This window comes from Mesocricetus auratus, unplaced genomic scaffold (genome assembly GCF_017639785.1).
Source record: "Mesocricetus auratus isolate SY011 unplaced genomic scaffold, BCM_Maur_2.0 Super-Scaffold_100694, whole genome shotgun sequence".
Classification (NCBI taxonomy): domain Eukaryota; kingdom Metazoa; phylum Chordata; class Mammalia; order Rodentia; family Cricetidae; genus Mesocricetus; species Mesocricetus auratus.
In genome coordinates this window covers 3,791,934-3,818,545 of record NW_024429268.1, presented here as the reverse complement: position 1 = coordinate 3,818,545, position 26,612 = coordinate 3,791,934, and the positions used below count along the sequence as shown (strand labels likewise).

At 41.8% G+C, this 26,612-nt stretch overlaps 1 protein-coding gene and 1 long non-coding RNA gene across 10 annotated transcripts in view; one reads left to right on the top strand and one right to left on the bottom strand.

Moving 5' to 3' along the window:
• Tpk1 (thiamin pyrophosphokinase 1) overlaps positions 1-26,612 on the bottom strand; it is a 312,826-nt gene that overhangs the window by 101,634 nt on the left and 184,580 nt on the right. For 7 of the 9 annotated variants that reach the window (XM_040740432.1, XM_040740434.1, XM_040740430.1 and 4 more), the window contains one exon: positions 17,537-17,683. The exons of the other annotated variants lie outside the window; for them this stretch is intronic. In XM_040740432.1, coding sequence (XP_040596366.1) covers positions 17,537-17,683 — 147 coding nt within the window. The remainder of the gene's footprint in view (positions 1-17,536; positions 17,684-26,612) is intronic. 9 annotated transcript variants of the gene reach the window in all.
• The window catches only part of LOC121137758, a 316,737-nt gene that overhangs the window by 231,076 nt on the left and 59,049 nt on the right, over positions 1-26,612 (top strand). The window lies entirely within an intron of this gene.

The following is a 26,612-nucleotide window of genomic DNA, read 5'->3' as shown; positions in this document are numbered from 1 at the left end:
ACACCTTTAGAGAAGTGGCTGGATATAAGGTTAACTAAAAAGAAAATTAATATACACAAATGATAAAAAGAGCTGAGAAAGAAATCAGGGAGACAACACCCTTCACAAAAGCCACAAGCAATATAGAATATCTTGGGAGTAATTCTAACCAATCAAGACCTGTATGAAAATAACTTCAAGTCTTTGAAGAAAGAAATTGGAGAATATATCAAAAGATGGAAAGATTTCCCATGCTCATGGTTAGGTAGGATTAACACAGCAAGTAAAAATGGCCATCTTATCTAAAGCAACCTACAGATTCAATGCAATCTCCATTAAAATTCCAACGCAACTCTTTACAGACCTTGAAAGAACAATATTTAATTTTGTGGGGAAAACCAAAAAACTCAGGATAGCGAAAACAGTCTTGTACAATAAAAGAACTGCCAGAGGTATCACCATTCCTGATCTCAAGCTCTACTACAGAGTATTGTTATAAAAACACACAGATGGATCAATCAAACTGAATTGAAGAACCAGACATAAATCCACACAACTATGGACACTTGACTTTTGACAAAGAAACCAAAATTATACAATCGAAAAAAGAAAACATCTTTAACAAATGGTGCTGGCATAACTGTACGTTGGCAAGTAGAAGACTGCAGATAGATCCATGTCTGTTGCCATGTATAATATTTAAGTCCACTTGGATCAAAGACCTCAATATAAATCCAGTCACACTGAACCTCGATTCTATTTCATTTTCCTAGGGATATTTATATGTCCCATCTCCAGTCCCTTACTCTGATATCTAACTTCTAAGAATCGTAGCTTGGTTATAATTGACTTAACAGCTAATATCTACATATAAGCAAATATATTCCATATTTGTCTTTCTGGGTCTGGGTTAACCATATCACGGTGTTTTTTTTTTCTAGTTCCATCCATTCATCTGAGAATTTCATTTTTTTAACTGGCTGAGTAATTGTGCAAATGTACCACTTTTTTTTTTAATTCATTCTCCTGTTGATGGACATTTAGGTTGTTTCCAGTTTCTGGCTATTATGAATAGATCAGCAATGAACATGTTTAAGCAGGTGTCTCTATGATGGAATAAAGTGTCCTTTGGGTATATGCCCAAGAGTGGTATACCTGAATTTTGAGGTCAATCAATGCCCAGCTTCCTGAGGAAACTCCACACTGATTTCCATAGTGGCTGTACAAGTTTGCACTCCCACTGGCAATGGGTGAGTGTCCCTCTTGCTCTGCATTCTCATCGTTATTAACTGTCACTTGTTTTATTGATTTTAGCCATTTGTTGATTTGTGTAATATGAAATCTCAAAATCATTTTGATTTTCACTTCCCAGCTGACAAAGGATGGTAAACATTTGTTTCTCAGCCATCTGAGTTTCCTCTTTCATCATTCTTTGTTTAGATCTGTACCCCATTTTTACACTGAGTTATTGGTGATAATTAGATTTTTTGAGTTTTTTTTGTATAGGTTGAATATTAGCACTCTATTGGATGTGTAGCTGGTAAGATCCTTTCCTATTCTGTAGGATGCCACTTTGTCTAAATGCCATTTGAATATTAGCACTCTATTGGATGTGTAGCTGGTAAGATCCTTTCCTATTCTGTAGGATGCCACTTTGTCTAAATGCCATTTGCTGTGCAGAAGCTTTTTGATTCCATGAGGTCCCATTTATAAGTCATTGATCTTAGTGCCTGGGCTAATGGTGTTTTGTTCAGAAAATCTTTTCTCTTGCATTGGATTCAAGATTATTGCTTATGTTTTCTTTTTATTGGATTTAGTGTATCTGGCCTTATGTTAAGGTCTTTGATCCACTCAGAGCTGAGTTTTGGGCTGGGTAATAGGTGAGGATATGTTTTCATTCTTCTACACGCAGCCATGCAGTTGACCAGTACCATTTTTTGAATATGCTGCCTTTCCCCCAGTGTATATTCCTAGATTCTTTATTAAAAGAATGGTATGTGGATTTATGTCTGGGTATCCAATTTGATTCTATTGACCAACAAGTCTGTCTTTGTGTTAATACCATGGTGTTTTTATTACGATAACTGTGCAGTACAACTCGAAATTGGGGATGCTGATACCTCTAGAAGTTCTTTTATTATCCAACATTGTTTTAGCTATCTTGTTTTTGTTTGTTTTGTGTATGTGTGTGCGGGCACATGTGCTTCCACATGGAGCAGGAAACAAGTCTATTCAATATTTGCGAAGAATTGTGTTGGAACTTTGATGGGGACTTCACTAAATTTGTAGATTGCTTTTGGTAGGATGGCCATTTTTATGGTATTGATCCTCTTGCCAAGACATGAGCATGGGAGATCTTTCCATCTTCTGATATCTTCCTTCAATGTCTTAATTTTTTTAATCATATAAGTCTTTCACTTGCTTGGTTAGAGTTACCCCAAGATATTTTATATTATTGGAGGTTATTGTGAAAGGTGCTGTTTCCCTATTCTTTTCTGTTCATTTGTCATTTGTATATAGGAGGGCTACTGATTTTTGTGAGTTAATTTTGCATCCTGCTACTTTGCTGTGGGTGCTTACTGGTTGTATGGGAAAAAAAAAACAACTATAAGGGACTAAACACTACTTTAAAATGCATGTAGAATAGAGATTTTTAAAAAGCACAATATCCTCTCCTCCAGACTACTTGAGTTATAAAATATTTCCCCTTTCTTCCATTAAAACAGCATCAAAAGAACTGAGTTCCTGAAGGACTGCACGTGTACTCGTATGCTACATGTGCTATGCATGTGTGTGTGTGTGGTGGGGGGACCAGTATGTTCCTCACTTCTCCATTCCAGTTAAACTTCCTAAAATTTCCCCCATATCCTTTACTTTGTGGTTTAATCTTTTTTTTTTGTAAATGAGATTAAAATGCTCCCAAATTCAGAGGTGCAAACACTTAATTGGCCGAGAAGTAGAAAGGCCCCTGTTGGAGCTGTGTGGGGGCTTTTCACACAGAGCTTTCACTCCTGCCAATCTCCTTTCCAGAGCCTCATTTCATCCTCCTGCTGGGAACACTCACATCCCTTCACAGTTCATTGGTACTGCATTGGCAACCTTTTGTTTTCAATCAAGGGAAGATGCCTAGGCAATGCTCAATTGAGCTAAGTATACATGACACAATGTACTTATGTCCTTGCCACCAAGGACTGTGGCTGGGGGTGTGTGTGTGTGTGAAGATGACATCCCACATCCAATGTCCCTGTACTTTACCCAGAATTGGATTATGATAAATTACGATGGCAGCGCTCAGATAAATGCTGACGCCGCCTTTTCTACTGTTTCACCTGCGCACACCCTTTCGTGGGTTGCATCAAGTCTCCAAAACCGATCCTTTGTCACTCATGGCTGGAAAGGGGAGGCCAATATTCAAATAAGGTTTTATACAGTTTCCATGGAGATAGAATTTTACATTTTTGAACTTATTGCTTTGGAATCACTGGGGGATTGCTGTAAGGTTTTGCTGATGGGCATCTTTCTATAAACCTTTTTAGGAAAAGACTTCTTTAAGGTCAAAGAACTGTTAAACTGTGTAGGTAAGTGGCAGAAACCGGATGTGAATTTCGTTCCTTGCTGCTAGGACGCCCCATACCCACACTAATTTAAAGTCTCCCACCATTATCCCACATATAGTACACTGCAGTCATGATCTTCCAAGAAATTAGAAAGACAGCAGAAGGCAAATGGAAAACCAATTGAATGAAGTGAAGTTTGACTCCCAACATGAGGGACTAGGCAACCTGCCTATAGGAGTCAATAATGAGCACCTGGTCTGAGAACAATCCAGTTGAGATTATGTAAATCCTTCATTTCTTTGTACGTTTCTCACGTTAGGAAAGTCAACTCTGATAACTGTTATTTCACCTTTGACAGAAACATAGATAATTATATGTTTTTAAGGAATTAGGCATTTGAGAGTTTATCAGAGTATTTTTCCTTTGTAGTTAGATTACTGGAAATCCAGAGGAATAAAAATCTGAAATGTGCTCAGTTTCAGCACCTTTCTTTTTCAAAAAATCATTGACAGCAACAGCTCTGCCCCACACCTTGCGGTTGGGGCCGGCGGGACTCTACCAAAGCCAGCCCGGGGTTTCTACCCCGACCCACACGAGGACTCCAGCAACACCTCCACACCAACCAGGAGCCTGCCTGCCTGAGGCACTGGGCAGTTGCACATGTCACGATCTCTTTGTGATGAGGAAACATGGTCCTGTCTGGAGCCATGACGAGCTCTGTGGGACAAGGAGACCACCGCACAGTCCTGGGACAGTCTGCCCTGGGTTTTGAGTAGAAAGACACAGGCCCACTTGGCACCTTTTAGAGCTGGGTAGACCATTGTGATGAGCATATGTATGGTGTGGTATGGGGGTGGGAGAGAGACAGAATGTTCCATGTCATGTAGATAGACAGAGGCATATATGAAGGGGCAAAAGAGGCGAGGAGCCGGCTGATGTGTGTCTTTATTGCCACCTGGGGCCACGGTAATGTCTGGACCTGGGCTGCGGCTGGGACTATGTATGCGTTCAGGGTCTGATGCAGCCGCGGTCTCTGTTTGTGTCCTTGACTCTCGATGCCACCAAAGGCAGAGAGGATAGGGCTGTACAGGGCTGGTTCCACCACTCGTCGATGGCTACAACACTAGGGAGAACTGGCCCTGCCCCTCACCGGCTGAAGCGCTCAGGATGTAGGGTCCTACAGCCTCACCTGGCCAGCACAACAGAACCGACCCTATTCGCAGGGGTATGGGTGAGCTGGCCTTGAGGACATGAGAACGGGGGCGGGGAGGAGCAGGTCACGCCCCTCTCGTACCCATGGGTCACGCCCCTCTCGTACCCACGTGGTGACGTGGCTGAGGGAAGGATGCTCTCCTCCTCTAGTCCCGCACCATCTGCGGCAGGTGCAGGACCTGAGCCAATCCCTTAGCAGCTGCCGCACTGGGAGAACAGGCCCTGTGTCTCACCGGGGCAGCATAGTGGAGTTGACCCTGTAGATGCGGGCGAGCCAGTCATGAAGGCGTCGAGAGGTGCATGCACGGGTACCACCTCCTTTGTCTGTGGTGGTGGAAGCAAGGGAAGGACGCGCCCACCCATCCCTACCATCTCCAACTGGTGAGAGAGCTCCCTCTCCCTTTAACCACGGGCAACACTTGGGAAAGGGTGTCCTGCACCTTGTCTGGGCAGTACAGTGGAGATGACCCTGTTTACAGATGGCGCAGCTGAGGTAACCTCAAGAATGTGAGCATAAGAGATCCGGCCTTGCCCTTCATCTGCCAATATGGCAGTATGGGTGGGGAGGAGACACCCTTCACCCCCACCGCTCTATGCCTGAGACAGGTAAGAGAGCCCGCCCTGAGGTCGTAAGAGCAGGAGAGTGGCTCCTGTCCCTCACGAGCTGCAGCCTCAGGGGAGGGGCACCCCACATGGGTAGTCCAGTAGAGCCGACCCTACTGGAGCAGGCACCAGCAAGCTGGCCCCGAGGGTGTGAGAGAGGGATAGCTGGCCACACCCACCTCGTCTGCCCTGTAGGAGAGAGGACTAGGGGGAAGACGCCCCCTTCCCCCTGCCCTTGCCACCTGTGGTGGGTGAGGGAGCTGACCCCCTGCCCCTTACCAGCTGCAGCACCCAGGAAAATGGACTCTGCACCCCGCCTGGCAGCACATCAGGGCTGACCATATTGACAGAGGTGCAGGTGAACCACCCCTGAGAACGTGAGCATGGGAGATCTGGGTCCATCCCTTATCTGACTTATGCAGGTGTGGGTGAGGGAGAGATGCAAAGAGAAAGGTTTAGTGGCGGTTATTTTGAAAGTTAATTCATGGGGCAGTTTCCCCTATACTTGAAATGGCCATTAAAGGATCTCATTCAGAGTCCAGGGATAATCAAAGGAGAGATGAAAGGGGGGAAGCCTCATGGATCTGTGCAGTGAGGAGTGATAAAGATCGGCATAAGAGAAAGCTGTCTCCCTCGACTTCCAGGTCAACACCCCAAATAGAGCTGTTTAGTTTCTAACATAATTGTGACTCAAAAACTGTGCTCCTTCTCCTTTAATGAACTCCCTAGGCCCGTCTGCAATTGCTCATTTTACTCTGTATCTGGATAAATGTTCTCACACTCACACAGAGGACCCTTATGGAATAGCTCCAGGCAGAGATCCTTTGAGGTAGTTTTCTTGGTTCCAGAAAGACATCAGTGTCTTGACATACCAGCGTTGACTGGCCAGTTACCAGTTTTGATCTGTTGCCAGTCTCTATCCCAAAAGTTACACTCAGTAACCAGGTCTGTAGCCTAGCATCATACAGACTGTTCCCTGTCTCTACAACAATGACTTTACAGCATGTGTTTACTTCTGAAAGTTAGTTACCATTTCTTTCTTGGGTCTCTAAAGAGGGCTCTCAAACTATTTAAAATTATTTATCAAATGTCAATTTTCTAATAAAACTCCTACTGCCAGGCCTTGGCCTTCAACATAAACATCTTTCTGGGATTGCAACCACACCTTGGCTGATCTAGCCTTTACTTCCAGGTGTGTAGCTCCTATGAGGCAAACTCCCAATGGTGTGGTGCTTACAAACGTACCATGTTCTCCAAAGTGGACAATAAATGTCTATTTTTTCCTTTTTATAATTTCATATGTTTGAGACATCATTTCATCTGGGAGACCATTCATGAATCACTATCAACTCCATGCCCAATCTGGGTTAGATCTGTTCTCTAAGCTAACCCTGTCTTGTTCTGTGCTTTCTCACAGAATTTCTGAATTTCAATATTTATTCCCCTGTTCATTCCACTGTGGAGACAGTGGGAAACCATCTCTGCTTTCTGTATTCTTAGTGCATGAACAGTATCTAACACAACAGGTATTTAAAGAATGCTGTTGTACATGGCGATAGATATGGATCTATCTGCAGTCTTCTACATGTCCGCATCCAGTTATGCCAGCACCATTTGTTGAAGGTGCTTTCTTTTTTCCATTGTATGTATAACTTTAGCTTCTTTGTCAAAAATCAGGTGTTCTTAGGTATGTGGGTTAATATCAGGGTTTTCAAATTGATTTCATAGGTCTAGTGTCTACTTTTGTGACAATACCAAGCTGTTTTCAGGACTATGGCTCTATAATAGAGCTTGAAGTCAGGGATGGTGATGCCTCTGGAATTTCCTATATTGTACAGGGTTCTTTTGGCTATTCTGGGTTTTTGTTTTAAATTAAATCCAAATGGATCAAAGACCTCAACATAAATCCAGCCACACTGAGTCTCTTAGAAGAGAAACTGGGAAGTACCCTTGAACAAATTGGTACAGGAAAACGTTTCCTGAACATAATACCAGTAGCACAGACATTGAGATCAACAATTAATAAATGGGACCTCCTGAAAGTGAGAAGCTTCTGTAAGGCAAAGGACACAGTCAGCGAGACAAAACAGCAGCCCACAGAATGGGAAAAGATCTTCATCAACCCCACACCTGACAGAGGGCTAAATTCCAAAATATACAATAAAACACCAAATAATCCAATTAAAAGTGGGGTGCTTAAAAAATGAGGGTTGCAGAACTAAATAGGAATCTAAGATGGCTGAAATACACTTAAGAAAGTGCTCAACATCGTTAGCCATCAGGGAAATGCAAAACAATTCTGAGAATTCCCCGAAGAAGGGGAGGGGACAAGAACCCCTGAGCAAATTGGGAGCATGGGAGGAGAGGGGAGGGGGATGGGAAGGAGAGAGGGGCAGAACGGGAGGGGTAGGAGAACAGGAGGACTGACACAGGGAAGGAATACAGGAGGGCAAGAAAGGAGAAGCCTTGACAGAGGGAGCCAGTACAGGTTTGGAGAGAAGTCTGACACAGAGGAAAAGTTGGTGGATTTACAGGGATGACCCCAACTAAGACTCTAGGTAGTGGTGGAGAGGCTGCCTTTGATGCCCTTCCCCTATAATGAGATTGATGACTACCTTGGATACCATTCTTAGAGCCTTCATCCAGTAGCTGATGAAAGCAGAAACAGGCACCCACAGCTGAGCACTGAGCCATACTCCCGGAATCCAGTTGTGGAGAGGAAGGAGAGATGAGAAAAGGAGCCAAGATGATGCTGGAGAAACCCACAGAACCAGGTGACCTCACCTAATGAGAGAACTGAGACCCTAGACACAAAGCTGGGGAACCAGCATTGGACTGAACCAAGCCCTCTGAAGGTGGGTACCAGCTAGCAGGCCAAGGCATTCTATGTGACCTCTAACAGTGGAGCCAGTGTTTATTCCTAGGTCACACATGGACTTTGGGAGCCCACTTCCTAAGGAGGAATACTACTGCAGCCCAGACACAGAAAGGAGGGCCTGGGCCCACCCCCAAATGATGTGATGGACTTTGATGATCCCCTTGGAGGGTCTCACTGTCCCTGGGGAGTGGGTAGGGGGTGGGTTAGGGGGTCACTGGGAAGCATGGGAGGATGGCAGGGCGAGGGAATGGGAGGATGAATATATAAATAAGAGTGCTTCTAAAATAAATTTAAAAAATGAAATAAAAAGAATGCTGTTTGAGTGTTTTATCAGAATCAACAAAATAACAACTACAGAATAAATACTGTGGTTTTATTCTTAGTTGAAAGAAATTGCTTTAATTAAGCATAGATAAAACCATAGAATTTCTCTATTAACTTTGAGGAGACAATGAAATAAATAGAAAAATGAGAGTTCTATAGCTCTTGAGTGTGAGTGGCTTATTTCACATTACACTAACATAGTTCAAAAGTAGCAAAACAAAATAGTAGGCTAGGTTATTGTATTAATTCTTAAACATTTTAGAGGAGGAAAAGATTCTAGGAGGAGAGAGGAAGTAAGACAAGAAGAGAAGAATGGGCATTAAGGATTTCCTGGAAAGCCTGAGATGTTTACAGAGGGAAAGGAGCTGGCGTCTTCATGCATTCCAGTGTGGAAGTTGTTGCACTGGTACAGAGATGTTTACAGAGGGAAAGGAGCTGGCATCTTCATGCATTCCAGTGTGGAAGTTGTTGTACTGGTACAGAGATGTTTACAGAGGGAAAGGAGCTGGCATCTTCATGCATTCCAGTGTGGAAGTTGTTGCACTGGTACAGAGATGTTTACAGAGGGAAAGGAGCTGGCATCTTCATGCATTCCAGTGTGGAAGTTGTTGCACTGGTACAGAGATGTTTACAGAGGGAAAGGAGCTGGCATCTTCATGCATTCCAGTGTGGAAGTTGTTGCATTGGTACAGAGAAGCAGAGGAGCCAAAGCAAGGGAGCGAGTGAAAAAAAATGTCTACACCACGTACAGAGCACCAAGGGTAGAAAGCTGCACCAGAGAATAATAAAGTGTGGAAATGGACAGCAGTAATTTCCTTTTTAAAGAGGAGGAAAGACTGGGAAGGCACAATGAATTTGACCATCTGTAGGTATAAAGGGATTGGGGCACCTTTACAGTCCCTGTCAGAGAGATACTACATGTGTTGGCTGGTAGTCAACCTGACACAGGGTATACATGCTCATTTGGAAAGAGGGATCCTTAATATAGAAAATGCCACCACTGGAGTCGCATGTAGGCAATCCTATTTACTTAATTAGTGATTGGTGTGGGAGGTCCAACCCCATTGTGATGGTCCTGGTCCTGTGTTAGAGGAAAAAGCAGGCTGAGCAAGTCATGAGGAGCAAGCCAGGAAGTACCACTTCTCTGTGGCCTCTGCATCAGCTCCTGGGCTGAGTTCCCCATAAGACATAAGATGAAATAAACTTTTTCCTCCCCAAGTTGCTTTTGGTCATGGTGTTCAATACAGTTATTAGAGACCCCAACTAAGACTACATTTCAGCATTTATTTTTATTTTTTAAAAATTATTAACTGTACAAATTTACGAGGAGCAGGGTGATAATTAACAACTTTTCCATGTGTTCAATGAAATAGCAAATCAATCATGGCAGCTAACATTCGCTAGTTCTCAGATATTTTTAGAAGTGTTTTGATTAACATGAAATAATTGCCACACTTATGGAGTACACTGATATTTCAATGCATGTGTAAAAAAAGTCTCCTGATCAAACAAGTGTAATCAACATTTCTATCTCCTTCTCATGACCTTTAGTTTGAAACCTCCAAACTCCTCTTTCTAGTTACTCACAAACTATACCGGCTGTTGTGAAACTGTAGTCCCACACTGTTCTGCAGAACACCACAGCTTCTAACTTCTATCTAGATTTAAGTTCCTACTGTGCAACTTCCCACCATCTTTTCTATGATCTACTCTCTAGCTATCACTGTTACACATTTCAATGAACATATTCTAATACCCTCACGAGAGGAACATGCAGGGTTTGTCTTTCTGCATCTGCTCTTTCACTTAGCTTACTACACTCCAGACCCACACACTCTGCTGCAGATGACGGATGCTACTCTTTAATGGACAAATAACAGCACAGATACTACACTTTCCTTATTTTGTTTTACTATTCTGTGTGTATACTGCATTGTCTGAGGTCATGCTTTCACTTATGGATCTCGCTAATGTGGATAATAATAGCGACAAGCATGCGCTGGAGTGTGTGTGTGTGTGTGTGTGTGTGTGTGTGTGTGTGTGTGACATCACTATCATTTTTCTTTCAGAAAACACTGTCAATAATTGTGGGTGGATTACAAACATAGCTGTGTAATGCCCATCTGTACAACAACCTCTCAGGCCTCAGGACCGTTTTCACTTTTGTTGAAATGTATTTTCACATATGGTGAAACTCACTAATGCACTAGATTTGTACTAGATTCTAAAAGGCCAGCCCCCCCCCCAAAAAACCCCAGCAATTATTATGAGCATACAAAGAGAAAGGAAAAAAAAAAGGAAGGAATTAAAATTGGGTAGCATATAATAAGAAGGCCTTCATATTTGCTTAAAATTGGACACACCCTGTCCTCCACTGAGATCTTGCTGAGATTTACTGCTCTGATGTGATCACAGAGAAGACTGTGCTGTGGATATGTCTACATGGACACACAGACCTAAGCCTACAGCTGGCATCAGAAGCTATCCCACATGCAAAATTACCTAATGAACATTCATCTTCTTTTGATCAGCTCATTAACATATTTTAATCATATTCATTACCAACATTGCAAATGTACCACTGCACAAAATGTCAGGACTTCATACAGTAAGTAATTAATCTGGTGAGAGGGAAAAAGGGAGAGCCAAACAGCGGTTACAGATAACCTAGATCACGAGGATATGGATACGAGGAAGCCATATTTACAACATGGTTAGAAGTTTGTTTGGGTGAGGTAAGAACTGGCAGAGGCCAACTCTCTAACAGCATTTTTCATCAGTTATGGGAACCCTAAAGAGTAATCACTGGACAGAGTTAGGATAATGTAAAAGGCACAGCTTATTAACTCCTGGGCATCTCATTTCCTGGCCGTAAATCCTACTAACTTGCATTACAAATTGTCATCAAATTTGGAAATAAAGGCTAATTTATGCTCCATTACAGAGTTAATGTTTCTGTCCTCCTGGGAAGCATGGGACCAGACAATGAAAAAAGTCTGCATGTGGACCCTGGAGCCATGGTCTACAGGCACCAGGTGGTAAACAAGGTTAGGCTTTGATGTCCACCATAGGTGTCTGTCACTGGGGACCCAGATCTAAAGTGTCTATGCTCTGTCTCAGAAAGACTCCTGCTCATTCAGGCTGAGCAGGTTTTATTAAGAAATATTTTTCGAGGCAAAAGAGAAAAGTTTATTTTTTTTAGGGAAGAACTATTATGCATCCCATTTTTAATTTTAATGATAGGTCAAATATATCCGTAAAAGCAAATGGTACTTTGGGGTTTTCATTCATCAGGAGATTTGACCTATACTAATTGAAAAATGCCAACAACATTCAGTATAAAATGGTGAGTGTTGGAAAGAATCTCATTCACATGCATTGGGGCCTGTATTAGGGAGCACGGGACCTTTATTTTAGAATCCAGCTTATGGTTAACAACGGCACAGAAAGGGGACCATAGAGGAGATGTGAACTGGGATACGGTAAACAACCTCACACAGCTCAGCCCCAAATGGCTAAAACAACTCTGTTCACTCACAGAAGGTGACTTATTTATGTAAGCTAGTTATGTTTCACTCTCTGAAAGAAATGGAACATCACAGAACCTATGATTGATTGATACAGAAGCTTTTAAAAACGATCAAAATCAAGACATTTTAGTTCCAAGGCTTAGGAAGGTCCTTGGCCAGTTAACCTTTATATAGCAGACACAGCATCAGATCTGCTAGAAGTTACATTTAAAAATAACCAAGATAAATGAATGATTTATTCTTCTTGTTAGCTATCTTATATATTGGACAATCTGTAATTGTAAAGGAAATTCAAGAAGACAGCTGTTCCCAAACTTATTGCTCAGAATAATTAACAGTTACGCTGATTTTTACTACTTTTTAATATAAATGTATTTCAATGTCATCTCACAGGATCTGTCTATATGATAAAGATTATCGTTATATTTAGACTTTATTATGGTTTAGAAAAATCCAGAAAATAGTCTTTCTTAATTTGGGATTATAGTAGCAAGGAAAACTTGTAGCCTTAAAATGTACTCACAATTAAGGTGTAGATGTGGACCAGTGGTACTGTGCATGCCTAGCATATATGGGGCCCTGGATTTGATCTCTAGCACTGTCAAAAACTGTAGCGCACCTAATATTTTTACTATTTGAAATCAATGTTGTAGGCGAAATTATCAATATCAGATAGGATTTTATATGTATATGTAAAATATACATATGCATACATGTTATATATACAAATAAATATCTGAACCTACACACACACACCCCCACACACACACATCAACTGGCCATTCAGTTACACATTGCTTATGGATAATTACGTGCCTATGGGCCATGACTTGTTTTAAGAGCTCGTCATTCTTTTCTTAGTCCATTAATTCCATGAGAGAGGATATGTAGTGCTGTGGAAAAAGTGTTGAGTCAGAACCCTCACAGTATAACCATATGATCTGCCTTGCTTTTCTTACAGTAGTTATGAAGGTTAAGTGAGAGCTTTTATATTAAAGCATCAAAAGTATCACTCTACCTCAGAGTGGACTATTGATATTAATTTAACCAACCGAAGCCATTCTTCATTTGATGCCAAGGCATAACGATCTGGGTTTCCTTGAGCCCAACTCTACAATATTTGAAAGTATTTTCAATTAACATTTATAATGTTTCTTTTTCTAGTTAAGATCATGATTATTATTCCTAGTAACCATGAGCAGTGTCTCGTGGAGCATCTCCTCTGTGTGTTCCTCTCAAATGTACAGCTAGTGTATGCACACAGTCAACGCACACATTTCACATGATATGTTATACACATGAAGACACAGGAACGGAATTAGAAAGGGGGCACGAACTGGAATACACTAAATGGCCTCACAGCTCAGCCCCAAATGGCTAAAGTAACTCTACTCAATCACAGAAAATCACTTACTTATACAAGCTAGTTACGTTTCACTGTCTGAAACAGAACATCACAGAACCTATGATTGCTTAATACAGAAGCTTTTAAAAAGATCAAAATAAAGACACTTCAGTTCCAAGGCTTAGAAGGGTCCATGACCAGTTATAGTTATATAGCATACATATCAGCAGATCTAAACAGTTTAATTCCAACCACTCCAGTTCTTCTCTAAGATGTACAATCACTGTTAAGAAGTTTTAGCAAACGTTAGTATCAATACCATCTTTAGGTCATTCATATTTCATACACACACAAGCAAACCAGCTTATGTGCATGAAGGTCACACAGAACCATCGACGGATCAGAGCCCTCACACTGTCATTCGCCTTTTAATTTGTAGGGGCAGAATTTTCTTGCCATTCTTTTACTAAACATGTTGTAGAAAACAGGGACTAGAGTTGGTGTCTAAAAAGATCTCCCTAGAATACAGTGAAAAGATGGCAATGTTAATCCACTGACAGAGGCTGGAGCCAGGCCTTGACTGTCTTCAAAGGGACGTTGATCCAACGTGAGCTTTTGGCCCTGTTCTATGTAATGGTTATTTCTCGAGGGTAAGGAATTTTTCTAATTATTTCAAGGATGTAAAGCCAAAATCACTGCGGGGAAAATATAGATGGTATTGTACTTGGGAGATGTGGGTCTCACACACACAGTAACACATCCTGGCTAGCATGCCGGGAGACTCCGGAATTCTCCTTTACCAAGCACAGGGTGACACACTGTGCTGTACTCTCATAAATCGTGTGTGGGCCAGGTGACTGAACATTCTCAGGACTGGAATTTCTTGCAGCTATTCGGAGGCAGAGCTCTGTGCTTATAGGATGCCCTCTCTTCCGGGGCCCACAGCTCCTGTTCCCAGGCTACCTGCATTCTTGCCTAAGGTGGTCGTTACAATGGGAGTATTGCTTTGGCAGAGTAACCCTTCCCCCCGGCTGCCCCCCCCCGCCCCATATGCTCTAGCTGTATACAAGGTTAAATAGACAAAGCTGTCAAAACTATATTAAATTGTTGAGAAAACTTTCAGTCCCCCCCCAAAAAAATCCGTCAGACTTGGGGCTAATGATTACTAGTGGTTTAGAGAGACAGTGTAGTTCATTGCATGCTATGTCACAGAAAATACTAGAAAAATACTAGAAGGATTATTTTAAATGACATCAGATCTGTTTAAAAAAAATAACAATACTTAGAAATAAAACAAGTTCCCATTCAAAAGACCAAATCTAACTTTCATCTTGACAGCACTTTCCAAATCGGTGAATGCCAGCTAATGCCCAAGGTCTGGGGCGACTCCCATAAAAAGCAGAGAGCCTTCGTATCAAAATGAATATAAACACTCCCAGTGGATGCTGGGAAAACGGCCCAACCAAACCTTGCCTCAGCAAAGCTGAGAAAGGGCCATTAGATGGCACATTTTATCATGGGACATCAAAGACCCAGAGGCATTACGATAATGAGTAACGCTAACGGATGCCACAAAAGAGCCTGAGATAGATCGTTCCATGTTGCTAACGGTCCCGTGAGAAGGGGTAGGTGTCCACTCAGGAGGTTGAAGAAAGCAAACGTATGTTTACCTCAGGCTTTCTTTTAGCCCAGGCCTCAGACAATTCCCTCTGGGCAGGGCAGAGAATTAGACGTTGCGAAATCACAGCTTGAAGCCACACAACACAGAAGACAGTGAAGTTACAAAGCAAAAAGGCCAAGTCGCCTGACATATGCGGATTATTCCAGAATACCAAGAAAGTGTGATGCTTACATTTTAAGAGTCAACGGTGGACTAGGGGCAAGTATAGAGGAATATGGGACAGGGGCAGAGATTGGAGTCTCAGGGGATAGTGCCCGAGCAAAGAATGTAGAGGAGTCGGAGAAGGCCAAGGGCTCCAGGGCGATGTCCAGGGAGAATGAGACGCAGAAGTTATGAAAGAGAAGCACGTGACACAATCAGGGACTCTTAACCACACCCAGCTGGACGGCTGCAGAGCGGGGAAAGCCACAGAGCGGTGTATGGAAGCAGTGGCCGTGAGTCTTTGCAGAGCACTGACAGACTGCGGTGTAGTCATGGGGGAGTGCAGAGGCTCAGAGAGCCTAGAACGTGCCAGTTACAGAGAAGGCGCAGGGCAGAGTGAAGACATATTAGGAGCGTGTTTTGCAGGTAACACTCCCACCACGCTTTATGATACACCCTGAACCTCTGTTGCTCTTCGCCTATATCTCCCGTCAGCAAGGGCTTTCCCATTCTCTCCCATAGCAGACCTTGACTCACTCTGGGGAAGTATGTGGGAGCATAAACTCAGTAAAATGCCCAAAGAAGCAGGCAGTTTCCTTCTGATTTGGACTGCTGTATTGCTAGAAAAGGGGCTTCTCATCAGTAGGTGTATTCTCAGTAACGCTGAGTTCAGTGAATAAAGGGTTGAGTGGATAAACGGCGTCCTTTCTGCGAATCCTTTCCTCATTCCCATGATGCCCACATTTATTCTCTCAATATGTTCATCTACTGATCTTTAATCATTGCATTATCCCTATGTGTCCCCAACTGTATTATCACTACACACCGGACCCTATGTGTCCCCAACAGGCCATGTGACGAAGCTTTATGCCCAGAGTGGCACTTCTGGGCAGCACTGGGAATGTGGAGACAGAGTCTTGTGGATTGTGGAACATGGATTCTAGTGGGGAGGAATCCACATCATTGAGGGTGTGACCTGTAACGGGGACCTGTGGCCACAGGACACGCTCCCTTCTTGTTTCTCTTGTGTCCCAGACACAAGGGGGAGTGGTTTTATCTCATCACATGTTACTACCATGTAACTACTGACTGGACAGGGCCAGTGGGTCCCGGGGCTTGCAGCTGCTGAGGCTACGGGTGGTAGTAATCCTTTCTTTTTTAGCAGTTGATGCCTGCGGGAATTTATTACAGCAGAAAACTGACCAATGCGATGATGATTATGTTTTTGTAACTGTCCCCTTCACTGCACAATGACTGGAGGGCCAAGATCAAATGTAACTACTTCCCTTCATCCTCCCTGCCACACCCTGAGACAGAAAGCCATCGAGCACTGCAAGTCTGCTGGCTGACGAAGAGGGTGGCAAGAGATCTGCAATCTCAATTCTGCTTTCTTTACACATATTTTTCAGGAGGGGCTGGAGAGGCGGCTCAGAGGTTAAGACCACTGCTTGCTCTTCCGAAGGTCCCGAGTTCAATTTCCAGCAACCACGTGGTGGCTCACAGATTTGCAGGAAACAAGTTAGGCAATGAAATTAGGCACAAAAAACAAAAAACCAAAAACCCACCAAACAAACAAAGCAGAACTTGATGAAGAAAAGTGAGTATACTATATGAGAAGTGCTGTATTAGCAAAAGAACAGTTTACAATGCTGGCATGCTATATGTAGGCATGGAGTCGATGAGGTAGACACAACATTGTAAATACCACAGCACAGTGAGAGACAAAAAGGAATGACCCACTATCCTTAAAAATTGTCATGCAGAGTAAGTTAAACTGCAGGTCCCAGTCAAGTTTATGGAAATTGATTCTATGGTAAGAATTCTATTCTGTTCACTACACTGGCAGAAAATTTCTTGACATTAACCATTGGAAATGAGTGACATCATCTTTAGAAAATTACTTGAGGGAATAAAATTAACAAGCAGGCAACTTATGAAGAGTAAAAGCTAAAGATTTTCTTTAATGTGTTGAAAAAAAATCAAATCCAGTTTCCAATTATAATGAAATATTTGCTAAGACTGTGTTTCCCTGTTGAGGCTTTTCTCAAGTGTCCTTCATATTCACCTGCTCAAAACGCAAAAGTGCTAAATTTAATTCTTAGGGAATTTATTTAAAAGTTACAAGATTTTTATTTTCCTTTTCTCAGAACAAAAACAAAAACTAAAACAACAACCCACAGAAATTCTGACTGTTTTGCTACCTTTGTGCCAGGCCAAAGGGTTCCCCTATTCTACAGGAATCAGGCTCTGTGACCACAGTCCTGATGAGGGTTACTGTTTACTCACGGGTTGGAGGAGATAGATGAGAGATTCCTCTTGGATTATTATAATTGGCACAGGAGTGATGTGAGTGGCTTGGAAAAGAGTATTCACGGATGCCATGATCTGGTCAAAACGCCCACCGAGTCCTCCCAGGGTCACGATCACGTCAACCTGAGCAAGGGAGGCAAGACTGGGAGTCACATACGTGAACACTTTCATTCCTGTAACACTCGGCAAGCAAAAAGGGGTGCATGCATCACTTCCACCCCACAAAGGAAGAAACAAGGTGCTTGTTCAGGGCCCCTGAGCTGCAAGGTGACAGAGCTGGGAGTCGAGATACACTTCTTTACGAGCAAGTGCGGTCTTCACTGTCTGCTTGTTCGCCTGGCAGACCAGCAGGCCTCACTTTAGCACGCCATTCATATGCTCCTTCCATGCAGACAGCTTATCTGATTAATAGTATGTCTATGTAGTCAAAGCGCACAGACCAGTCGCGAAGCAGAAGGGGGAAAAGGGAGTTTAATTATGATATTGTACAAAACCTTGCATTCATTTTACAGCATACAGTAATCATCAATCTAAGTAATGCAAGTTGTGTAAAGTGGAGTATTTTGGTTGTAGGTTTCAAAATATATTAAAATTCAGATAATATGTGGCCTGTGAAGATGGCAGGATGTCATAAAAATAATTTAGGACATGAGTACAATTATGGGATAAATACTTAAGTCAGAGCTAGCCAGTAAGAAACAAGCAAGACCAACAGCTTCATAATTAATGTAGCCTCCTGTGTGTTTATTTGGGACTGATGCGGCTCTGGAACCAGGCTGGCGGGAAGGCTTCTCTTTACAGGGGTTCATCTTTTAAGGAAAGTGGGAACTCATTGTAAGAAATCCAACATGTGAGACAGTCAGCTTCTGTTCGGAATGAGTTAGGTAAACAGATTCTACCTGTGCATTATATTTCTCATGGTGAAGCCTACTCCAGTTCAGCTGAGTTAGGACTATTTGTGGCCCCACAAACACAAAAGTCAGTTTATTTTAAATTGAAGAGAAGTGCACTGCCATATTCCTACCCTGTGTCTAAATTCACATCAGAATCCAGGCTTGATGGAAGATTATTCACTGTGTAGATTCTTGAATCTTTTTCAGTTTCTCAACTTTTCATTAATATACTCCAGGCCTGGAGGGATCCTATAACCTTTAAGGCTGGAATTTAATTCCCATCTTCTGCAATGGGATAGCATGATGAATAAGTAATATCTGTAAATCAGTCGCTGAATTTTTCAGAAGCAGCAGCAAGATTACTCCTCATCACGACTCATTTTCCCTACAGGAAGTATTTAGCAAGGCTGATTAAAAACACCAGAGGATCGGTGGTACAAGCTGCAGGTGGGTATGCAGGGTCATCTTCGGATTACTTCTCAAGTTCTGTTCCTCTAGCTCTCAATGGGACTTGATAGTCAGATGGAGAAGCAGATGCTACCCACACATTTATAAGACTGGCAAGGTCAGATGGAGATGTCTGTGACAATGTTTGTGGGGCAGGGAGTTCAACATACATACAACAGGCCACATGTGGCCTATGAGAACACATTCATTTTGGGCCTCCAAAGCCCCACACACCTACTTTTAACACTACCAGTCAAGTTTTGTGAGAACCTTTGATGTACATATGTGCCCCTGTATCCACAGAGGCCCATAAACCACAGGCAATAGCAGCGTTTGCAATGGAGTAGCCCATGGGGATTTACTGAGGAAGTTAAGAATATAAGAACTCAGAGAAAAAAAAAAAACTAATGGTAAGAAACAGTGGCAAAAAGCTAACATGTAGGCCAAGTTAACATAATCGAATTCCTACGCAATTGTAGATTCAAAAAAACCTGAAGTATGTGTGTCTCTGTATGTGTGGGTGTGGGTGTGGTATGCATGCATGTGTGTCTGTGCACAGTCTTTAAGTGTGCGTGCGTGCGCGTGTGTACGTGTGTGCGTAAGTGTGTGTGTACGCATGGACAGGTATGTGTGCCTGATATGGACAAGCACATAGAGGCTAGAGGTCGATGCCAGGTGTTTTCCTCAATCATTTTCCACGTTTTATTTAGTTTTTAATCTTCTAAAGATTTATTTATCTTACAAGTATGAATGTTTTGCCTGCATGTCTACATGTGCTCCAAAGGCATGTCTGGTACACACAGAGGTCAGGTGCTGACTCCCCTGGGATTGGAGTTAGGATGGTTGTGAGTCACCATGTAGGAACTGGGGGTCAAATCTGTGTCTTTTCAAAGAGCTGTTGAAAAATCTCACCAGCCCTCTCACATTGTTTTTTGAGTCAGCGTTTCACACTGAACTCACAACTCATAAATTTCAGCTAGGCTGTCTGGCCAAGGAGTCCCCAACCCGGCTCAAGATGGGGTTACTACACTAGTTTTTCTATGGCTACTGTTGATCCAAAATCAGTTCTTCATGCTTACACAGTAAGCATTGTACCCAATGAACTTTTCAGCATAACATTTAGTGGTACCTGAAAAACATCAACATGTCGCTTTTATTATCTCACCTATACAATTCATAAATTTGTAAGTTTCATTAATCAGCAAATGGCAAACAAGGAAGACAGAAGTATTTATCTATCACCCAACACTTGCAGTATCCCACGCACCCAAGAATGTGAATAGCAAAAGACAGAGAAATGCATCTGAAACCACCAGCCAGGAGTTGCTTTATGCAGGTGAGCTGGGGTAGACTGCACTCAAAATGAGTGCCATCACAGACCAAAGGAGGGGGAGGAAGCTGCCTCTTGTGTAGAAACTTGTAAGGTGGGAGGTGCTTCAGAGAAGTAAGGCTCCAGAGAATATATTAACCCAGGCGTTTTCGAGAAGCTCCCTGTGTCCATTTGCTAGAACCGAGCGAAACTGGTAAACAGTGTTAAAGAGAACAATCACAGTCTGAGTGTCAGATCTGGGTATTCCTCTCCTGAAGTCCAGGCTCCCGTATCCACTGCTTGATTATCATCCACATTTCAAGACCTATCCCACAGCAACTGCTCCAGCTACAACCCACAGAATAATGGTTGAGGTTCACGTTTTTTTCCCTTTATTTTCTCTATGGAATCTACTGGCTTTCCTACCAAAGCATTCTCAGAATTTCTCAACTCACTACCACAACTTTATTAGACCAAGCCACCAACACTAGAGAAGTGACATGAGCCACTCAATATCTCACATGAATGGCAATGGTGTCTAACAGAGAGTTACTGCTTCTATCTGAATTGTCGACAATCTGTCTTAACGTAGTAAAAAAGAATCCAACCGAAATGTCAACTTTATCACGGTGTTCTGCTCAAAGCCGTCCAACACATTCACAGCGACTTTCACATGAACTTACAAATGCCTACAGGTTTTGTTCTCTGGTCACTTCTGTCATCTCACTCCTCACGCCCCCTCCCCTTCTCCTCTTCTTCCCCTTTCTATTCCAGTCACATTTCTTTCGTCTCTCTTACTGCTTACACACAGCATGCCTTTCTGTCTCAGATACTTTGCACTTGGGGCTCTTTCTTTACGAAGCACATTAGCCCCAGACATCATTTGATGGCTTTGCAGTCCATTGCTTTAAAACCCACACCCCTCTTCTAATAGAATGCAGTTCTAGAAAGTTTAGTGACTTAGTATGTCCTGTTGTCACCGACAGGAACGGACTACAATTAACAGGAAGGCAGAAGGTTTCTATCTCCGGGACTTAGAACACAGTATAGCACAAAAGCAGTCAGTATTTGTTGGACAAGCGGGTGAATGGAACAGGAACGGAAGGACAGTAGAAAAGAATGGTCAAAAGACGTAAGTGCTGGAGAGAAGGACGAACAAGGATGGGGGCAAGGAGGGAGTGGGTAAACAGAGACTGTGGGGGATTTTAAACGGTGTTATCGACACGACTGAGATATGTGGACAAAACAGAGTCACTGTGGTAAGAAGGTAAAGGAGAGTTCAAAGAACAAGATGTAGGTACATTGGAAGGAACATCTGAAATACACAGAATTTATGACGTATCACACAGCATTGTGAACAAATACCACTGATGAAAGGGTTAATAATTTAGAAATTAATGTCACCAACACATAATAAAGAGGACTATCACAATAGGCAATAAGGATGAGATTATCTAGTAGTATTTCTCTGTGGCTTCAAAGTTCAGTTTCTTATTGTTATTGTTAGATTGTATGTTTGTTTCATATATACACATGCCAACAGAACCTACTGTGCTCTCCTTTTTAACATAGTGAATATGAAAAAAATAAAACAATCCTGATTGATTTGTATGTATTTCCTGTCCTCAGATCAAGAAGAATTTTCAGAAGAATCTGTTTAGCTAGCAAGACATGTGATGGCAATAAAAGTTGTCTTTGGCTTTTCTCAGGTCATGGCATTTAACAAAAAAAACCTATCTCAAAATTCTGTGTTACTGTGTTAGTGATCCAACTACAGTACCCATACATGAATAACCAGCTACCTGCACCCATGCCATTTGACCTCCTAGGGCTTACTTAAGGGTCCAAACTAAACTTACTAGCATGGTTTTTCAAGATTATCTTCACTTTTTTCTTTTAGTAAGGTGCCTCAGTTAGGGTTTCTATTGCTGTGACAAGATACCATGATCACAGCAACGGTTACACAGGAAAGCATTTAATTGGGGTGGCTTACAGGTTCAGAGATTTAGTCCATTATCATCATGGTGGGACATGGCAGCATGCAGGCAGACATGGTGCTGGAGAAGGAGATGAAAGCTCTACATCCTGATCCACAGGCAGAAGAGTTTGAGTCACTCTGAGTGTAGCTTGAGCCCAGGAGACCTCAAAGCCCAGCCCCACAGTGACACACTTCCTCTAACAATGCCACATCTACTCCAACAAACTCACACTTCCTGATAGTGCTGCTCCCTTTGGGGTCCATTTTCTTTCAAACCACCACATAAGGTTCTCTGTTTTTACCATTATAAATTAAATTAGTAATTGAAATGATTTTGTTTTGAAAAATGAGTGACAAACTGGGCTTTGCTTTAAATTTAACCATGGCAAGGCTGAGGGGCATGTAACACCAAGAGAAGAAGCAATTTTACTTTTCTATTAAAGCAGTAAAAAACCTTTCAGTAACCAGATGACAAGTTTTTCTCTCTTTGACCTCAAAAAGGCTTAGATATAACATGCACCATCTCCCGTAAGAACGGTGACTGTCAGCATATTCTAATTACATTTACTTTCTAGAAATTGAATTCTGGGAATGCATAAATGGGCAGTTTCCTTGTGGCTCTCCCTGATAGGGTAAGCATATAATTTAATGGACGAAGTAAGATGCTTGTGGAAGTAAAAGTAGATGTTATAAATGCAGAATACAGAAATAGTGACTTTGCTGTATAAACCCAGGCATACGCTTGACCTGCTTCTGAACAGAAGAGCTAGTGTTAGCATAGTTAACCCAACAAACCCAAATACAAGGGTTCTAGTTAGCTTACATACTTACCAGCCCTTAACTTTCTTTTTTCCCTCTAGATATTTTAAATTTAAATTAGAAACAATCTTATTTTACTTATCAATCCCAGTTCCCTCTCCCTTCCATCCTCCCATGTCCCCATCAACCCCAAACCCCATCGCCATTCTGCTCCCCAGGGAGGGTGAGGCCTTCCATGGGCAATCATCAAAGTCTGTCACAACATTTGGGGCAGAGCCTAGGCCCTCCCTGTTGTGTTGTGTCTAGGCTGAAGGAGTATCTCTCTATGGGGAATGGGCTCCCAAAGTTAATTCGTACACTAGGGATAAATACTGTTCCACTATTAGAGGCCCCATAGGCTGCTAGGGGACCTGAGCAGCCCTTATCTTTCAAAGGTCTACACTGCACAATGATGAGGTTTCAATAAATTTTTGGAAATTTTGGTTCAATTATATTACATGTTATAACTTGATTATAGAAGAGCAAATATCATCCACAGACAAAATAACTGAGTCAAGAGAGCAAACAAATTAGCTACAGGGGTAACCAATCATTACATGAAAAAGAGCAGAAGAAAATGTTTCAAAGTAAACAAAATAGTTAAAGTACATGTTTTAATGAGTGTATAACCTAATTCTAGTGATTGGCATGAACAAAAAAGAGCCAGAGAAAATGAAAGTTTCAGTTTATGGCCTCAGCCCCGGTGACACTGATAAGCAGAGGCACTGGCAGCCTGTGGAGTCAGTGCTACCGGGAAGCCAGTGCATTTCACACATCTCAGGGAGAGTTAGTGGCAGCCTGTTTGGGAATGAAATAAACTATACTTTCAGTGGCTAGCTAGTGGGGATTCTACTCAAATACATACAGAATTCCTGATTTTTCTCAAATAATTCCTATTCTGCCCTCCAACCACAGCTTTAATGAATGCATGAACACTTTTACATGGTCAACCATACTGGTCCACGCCTGGCCAACACCTACATGGTAACCTTTATAAAAGCCAAACAATTATCTACTTAGTCATGATAATTACTTCCACCATCTCTAATCTGATCTTGCCAATGTTCTATTTAAAATTATGTTTTGGCCTTCTAGAGTTTATAAAGTAAGAATCATCTTTAGTGCTGTGCCCAAACTAAGTCCTTGGCTCACACCCCACATTTGCATTCCAGACATGTTTTAGTTCTCAGGAAACCCCACAAGACTGCAATTCTCTAAACTGCTACATTTCTCCTCCTTCCTGGGGAAGGGTGTGATTAGTATAAGGATGACCATCTCACTGCCTTACCAAAAGAAAGTCAGCTTGCTTGGACACGTTCTTTTGTTAAGCACGTTGTGGATTAAGAAATGCCAGAAGTGTGTTTGTTACTTGAGGTTGGACGGCTATAAAAATGAGCACAGTCAGGGGAATCTGAGCCATATCTCACAGCTCAGGTGTCTTACAGTCCAGCACAAAAGCACCCAGTTTTGGTGAGGGCTTGTACTGGTCTGCAGATTAGTACTCTGCATCTCCATAGGTCGGGAAGCAGAGGGCAGGGTCAGGAAATGCCAGTCTGACACCCACTGTACTAGACCTCTGCAGGACCATGGGTGACAACACATTAGATAATACAAACACAAGGGCATTTACTCCCAAAAGACAGCGAATTACTGGCTTTTCTTAACCAACAACAATTAGCAAAGTGACTAAAAAACAAATCAAAGTTTTATTATCTGAATAGGGTTTTTTGAGGACTCAATTAAGACCCAAAAAGACAACAAACTGAACTCAACACCAAGTGTATACTTTACTGATAATTTCTAGGGTTTCTATTCCTTTCTAAAACTCTTAATGGAAAAAATAAATTTAATCTTGAAACAACTTTGCAACTAATTTACTACTTACTGTCATCACATTCTTCAATCTAGGCTGGAAACTACAATTACTTTATTATTTTTCAAATTATCTTGTAATGTTCTTGGTGGAGTATCATTACTTGGAGATGCAAATTCCTTGTCCTAGAGATCACAGGTTCTCTATATACAGAGCCAACAAATTGATTCTGAAGACCACTGGGACCTTTCCCCTCCATAGAACTCTACACATACTGTGTAGAAATGGACAGGTTTTTCCTATTTGCCTCAATTCTTCCCACTGTGTAGCTATAGACTGGATTCTTTACCTGTTCTCATAATGCATTCAAACACCCATGCAGCACTTTAGTTTTAGGCACAGGACATGACAATGAATACCATAATCGCTGAGCTCACTCCCAAAGTATTCAAACGCTTTTTAAAATTTACCCTGGGAAGGTTCCAAATCTTGTAGTCAAATATATCAAAGTCAGTTGTGGTAATGATGCTATCTTTCCCCAAGAAGGCCCCTGAGCACTCATTTCCTTGTCTGAGTCGACCATAGTTTCTCAAGCACTAGCAAGGAGTTCTCTAGAGACACAACAGTTTTCAGTGCTATCAAAACAAGTATGGCATCTAGAAAGATACAGAAATGCATTATTTTGCCCTCTTGATGTAAATATTCTAATGGATTCCAGGAGCAAATATGTGTGGTTTACATTTCCATTGTTAGAGAGTGAGTCGCAAGGAAAGAGGAGAAGAATAATACAACCTCTCATGGGTCTTTCAAATTTTCACTTAATTTTATTCAACTTAACTCTGTTGCAAATTAAAAGCCCTATGAACAAAAGTCAGCCAACATGTTTATGAGTGACTAAAATTATAGAAAATGAGAGTATGAATAAACAGCTCATGAACATTATAAAGCCTACTGCAGATGATAATTGTGTCCAAACCTCCCACTGTCAGGATATGAAAGTATTTCTAGGGAAGAATTCCAAAGCATTCTTGTCAATTACAAACTCTGGAGAAACAGGAAGATATATCATTCATAGCTTGTAATGTGCACATCTCTTACAGCAACCTTCCGACGATAGTAATTCAGATGAAAATGAAAACATATAATTTATGAGACATCTCTAATTTTCATTGATTGGGAGTAGATAGGTTATTATAATTGAGGTTATATAGATGTTGCCCACTGAGGCTAAATTACTGATTGGTAGCCAAATAAAAAAAAACCCTGAAGTTTGGTTTTGAAATCCTACTAAAAAATACTGAGAATTTTTCACAATGGCTAAAAAGTCTCTAAGGTGCATGCTGCTCTACTCAAGATAAATATCTGAAAGAAGTCTCAACTTGTACAGTTTTCTTCCCCTTCTGTGGAAACTGGGTTGTGGGTCCCATGAGACAGGACCCGTACTATCTTTCTTTATTCTCATAGCTGCGCAGGTAAAGAAAAAGTAGTTTCCCAAACCACTTTGGAAGTGCACTGACCTGTGGTCCCAAAGATTCATACTTCTGAATGTGTGGTCATTTGTAACAGCAATGAGAACACCTTGCATCATGAATACTCATTTTCACTCCGCAGTATTTCTTGCTTTGCCTCAGTCATAAAAAAACACTTAGTTGCATATCCCATCTAACATGATACATCAAATGCCTGGTTTCAACTTTAGGAAGAATAAGAATTGGCTATTTGCAGAGGTTTTCATGCATTATTTCCTCAATGTTTACTTGTATAAAAATTATCTCCACTTTTTAGCGTGTAGGGTATAAACGGTAGCTATCAGA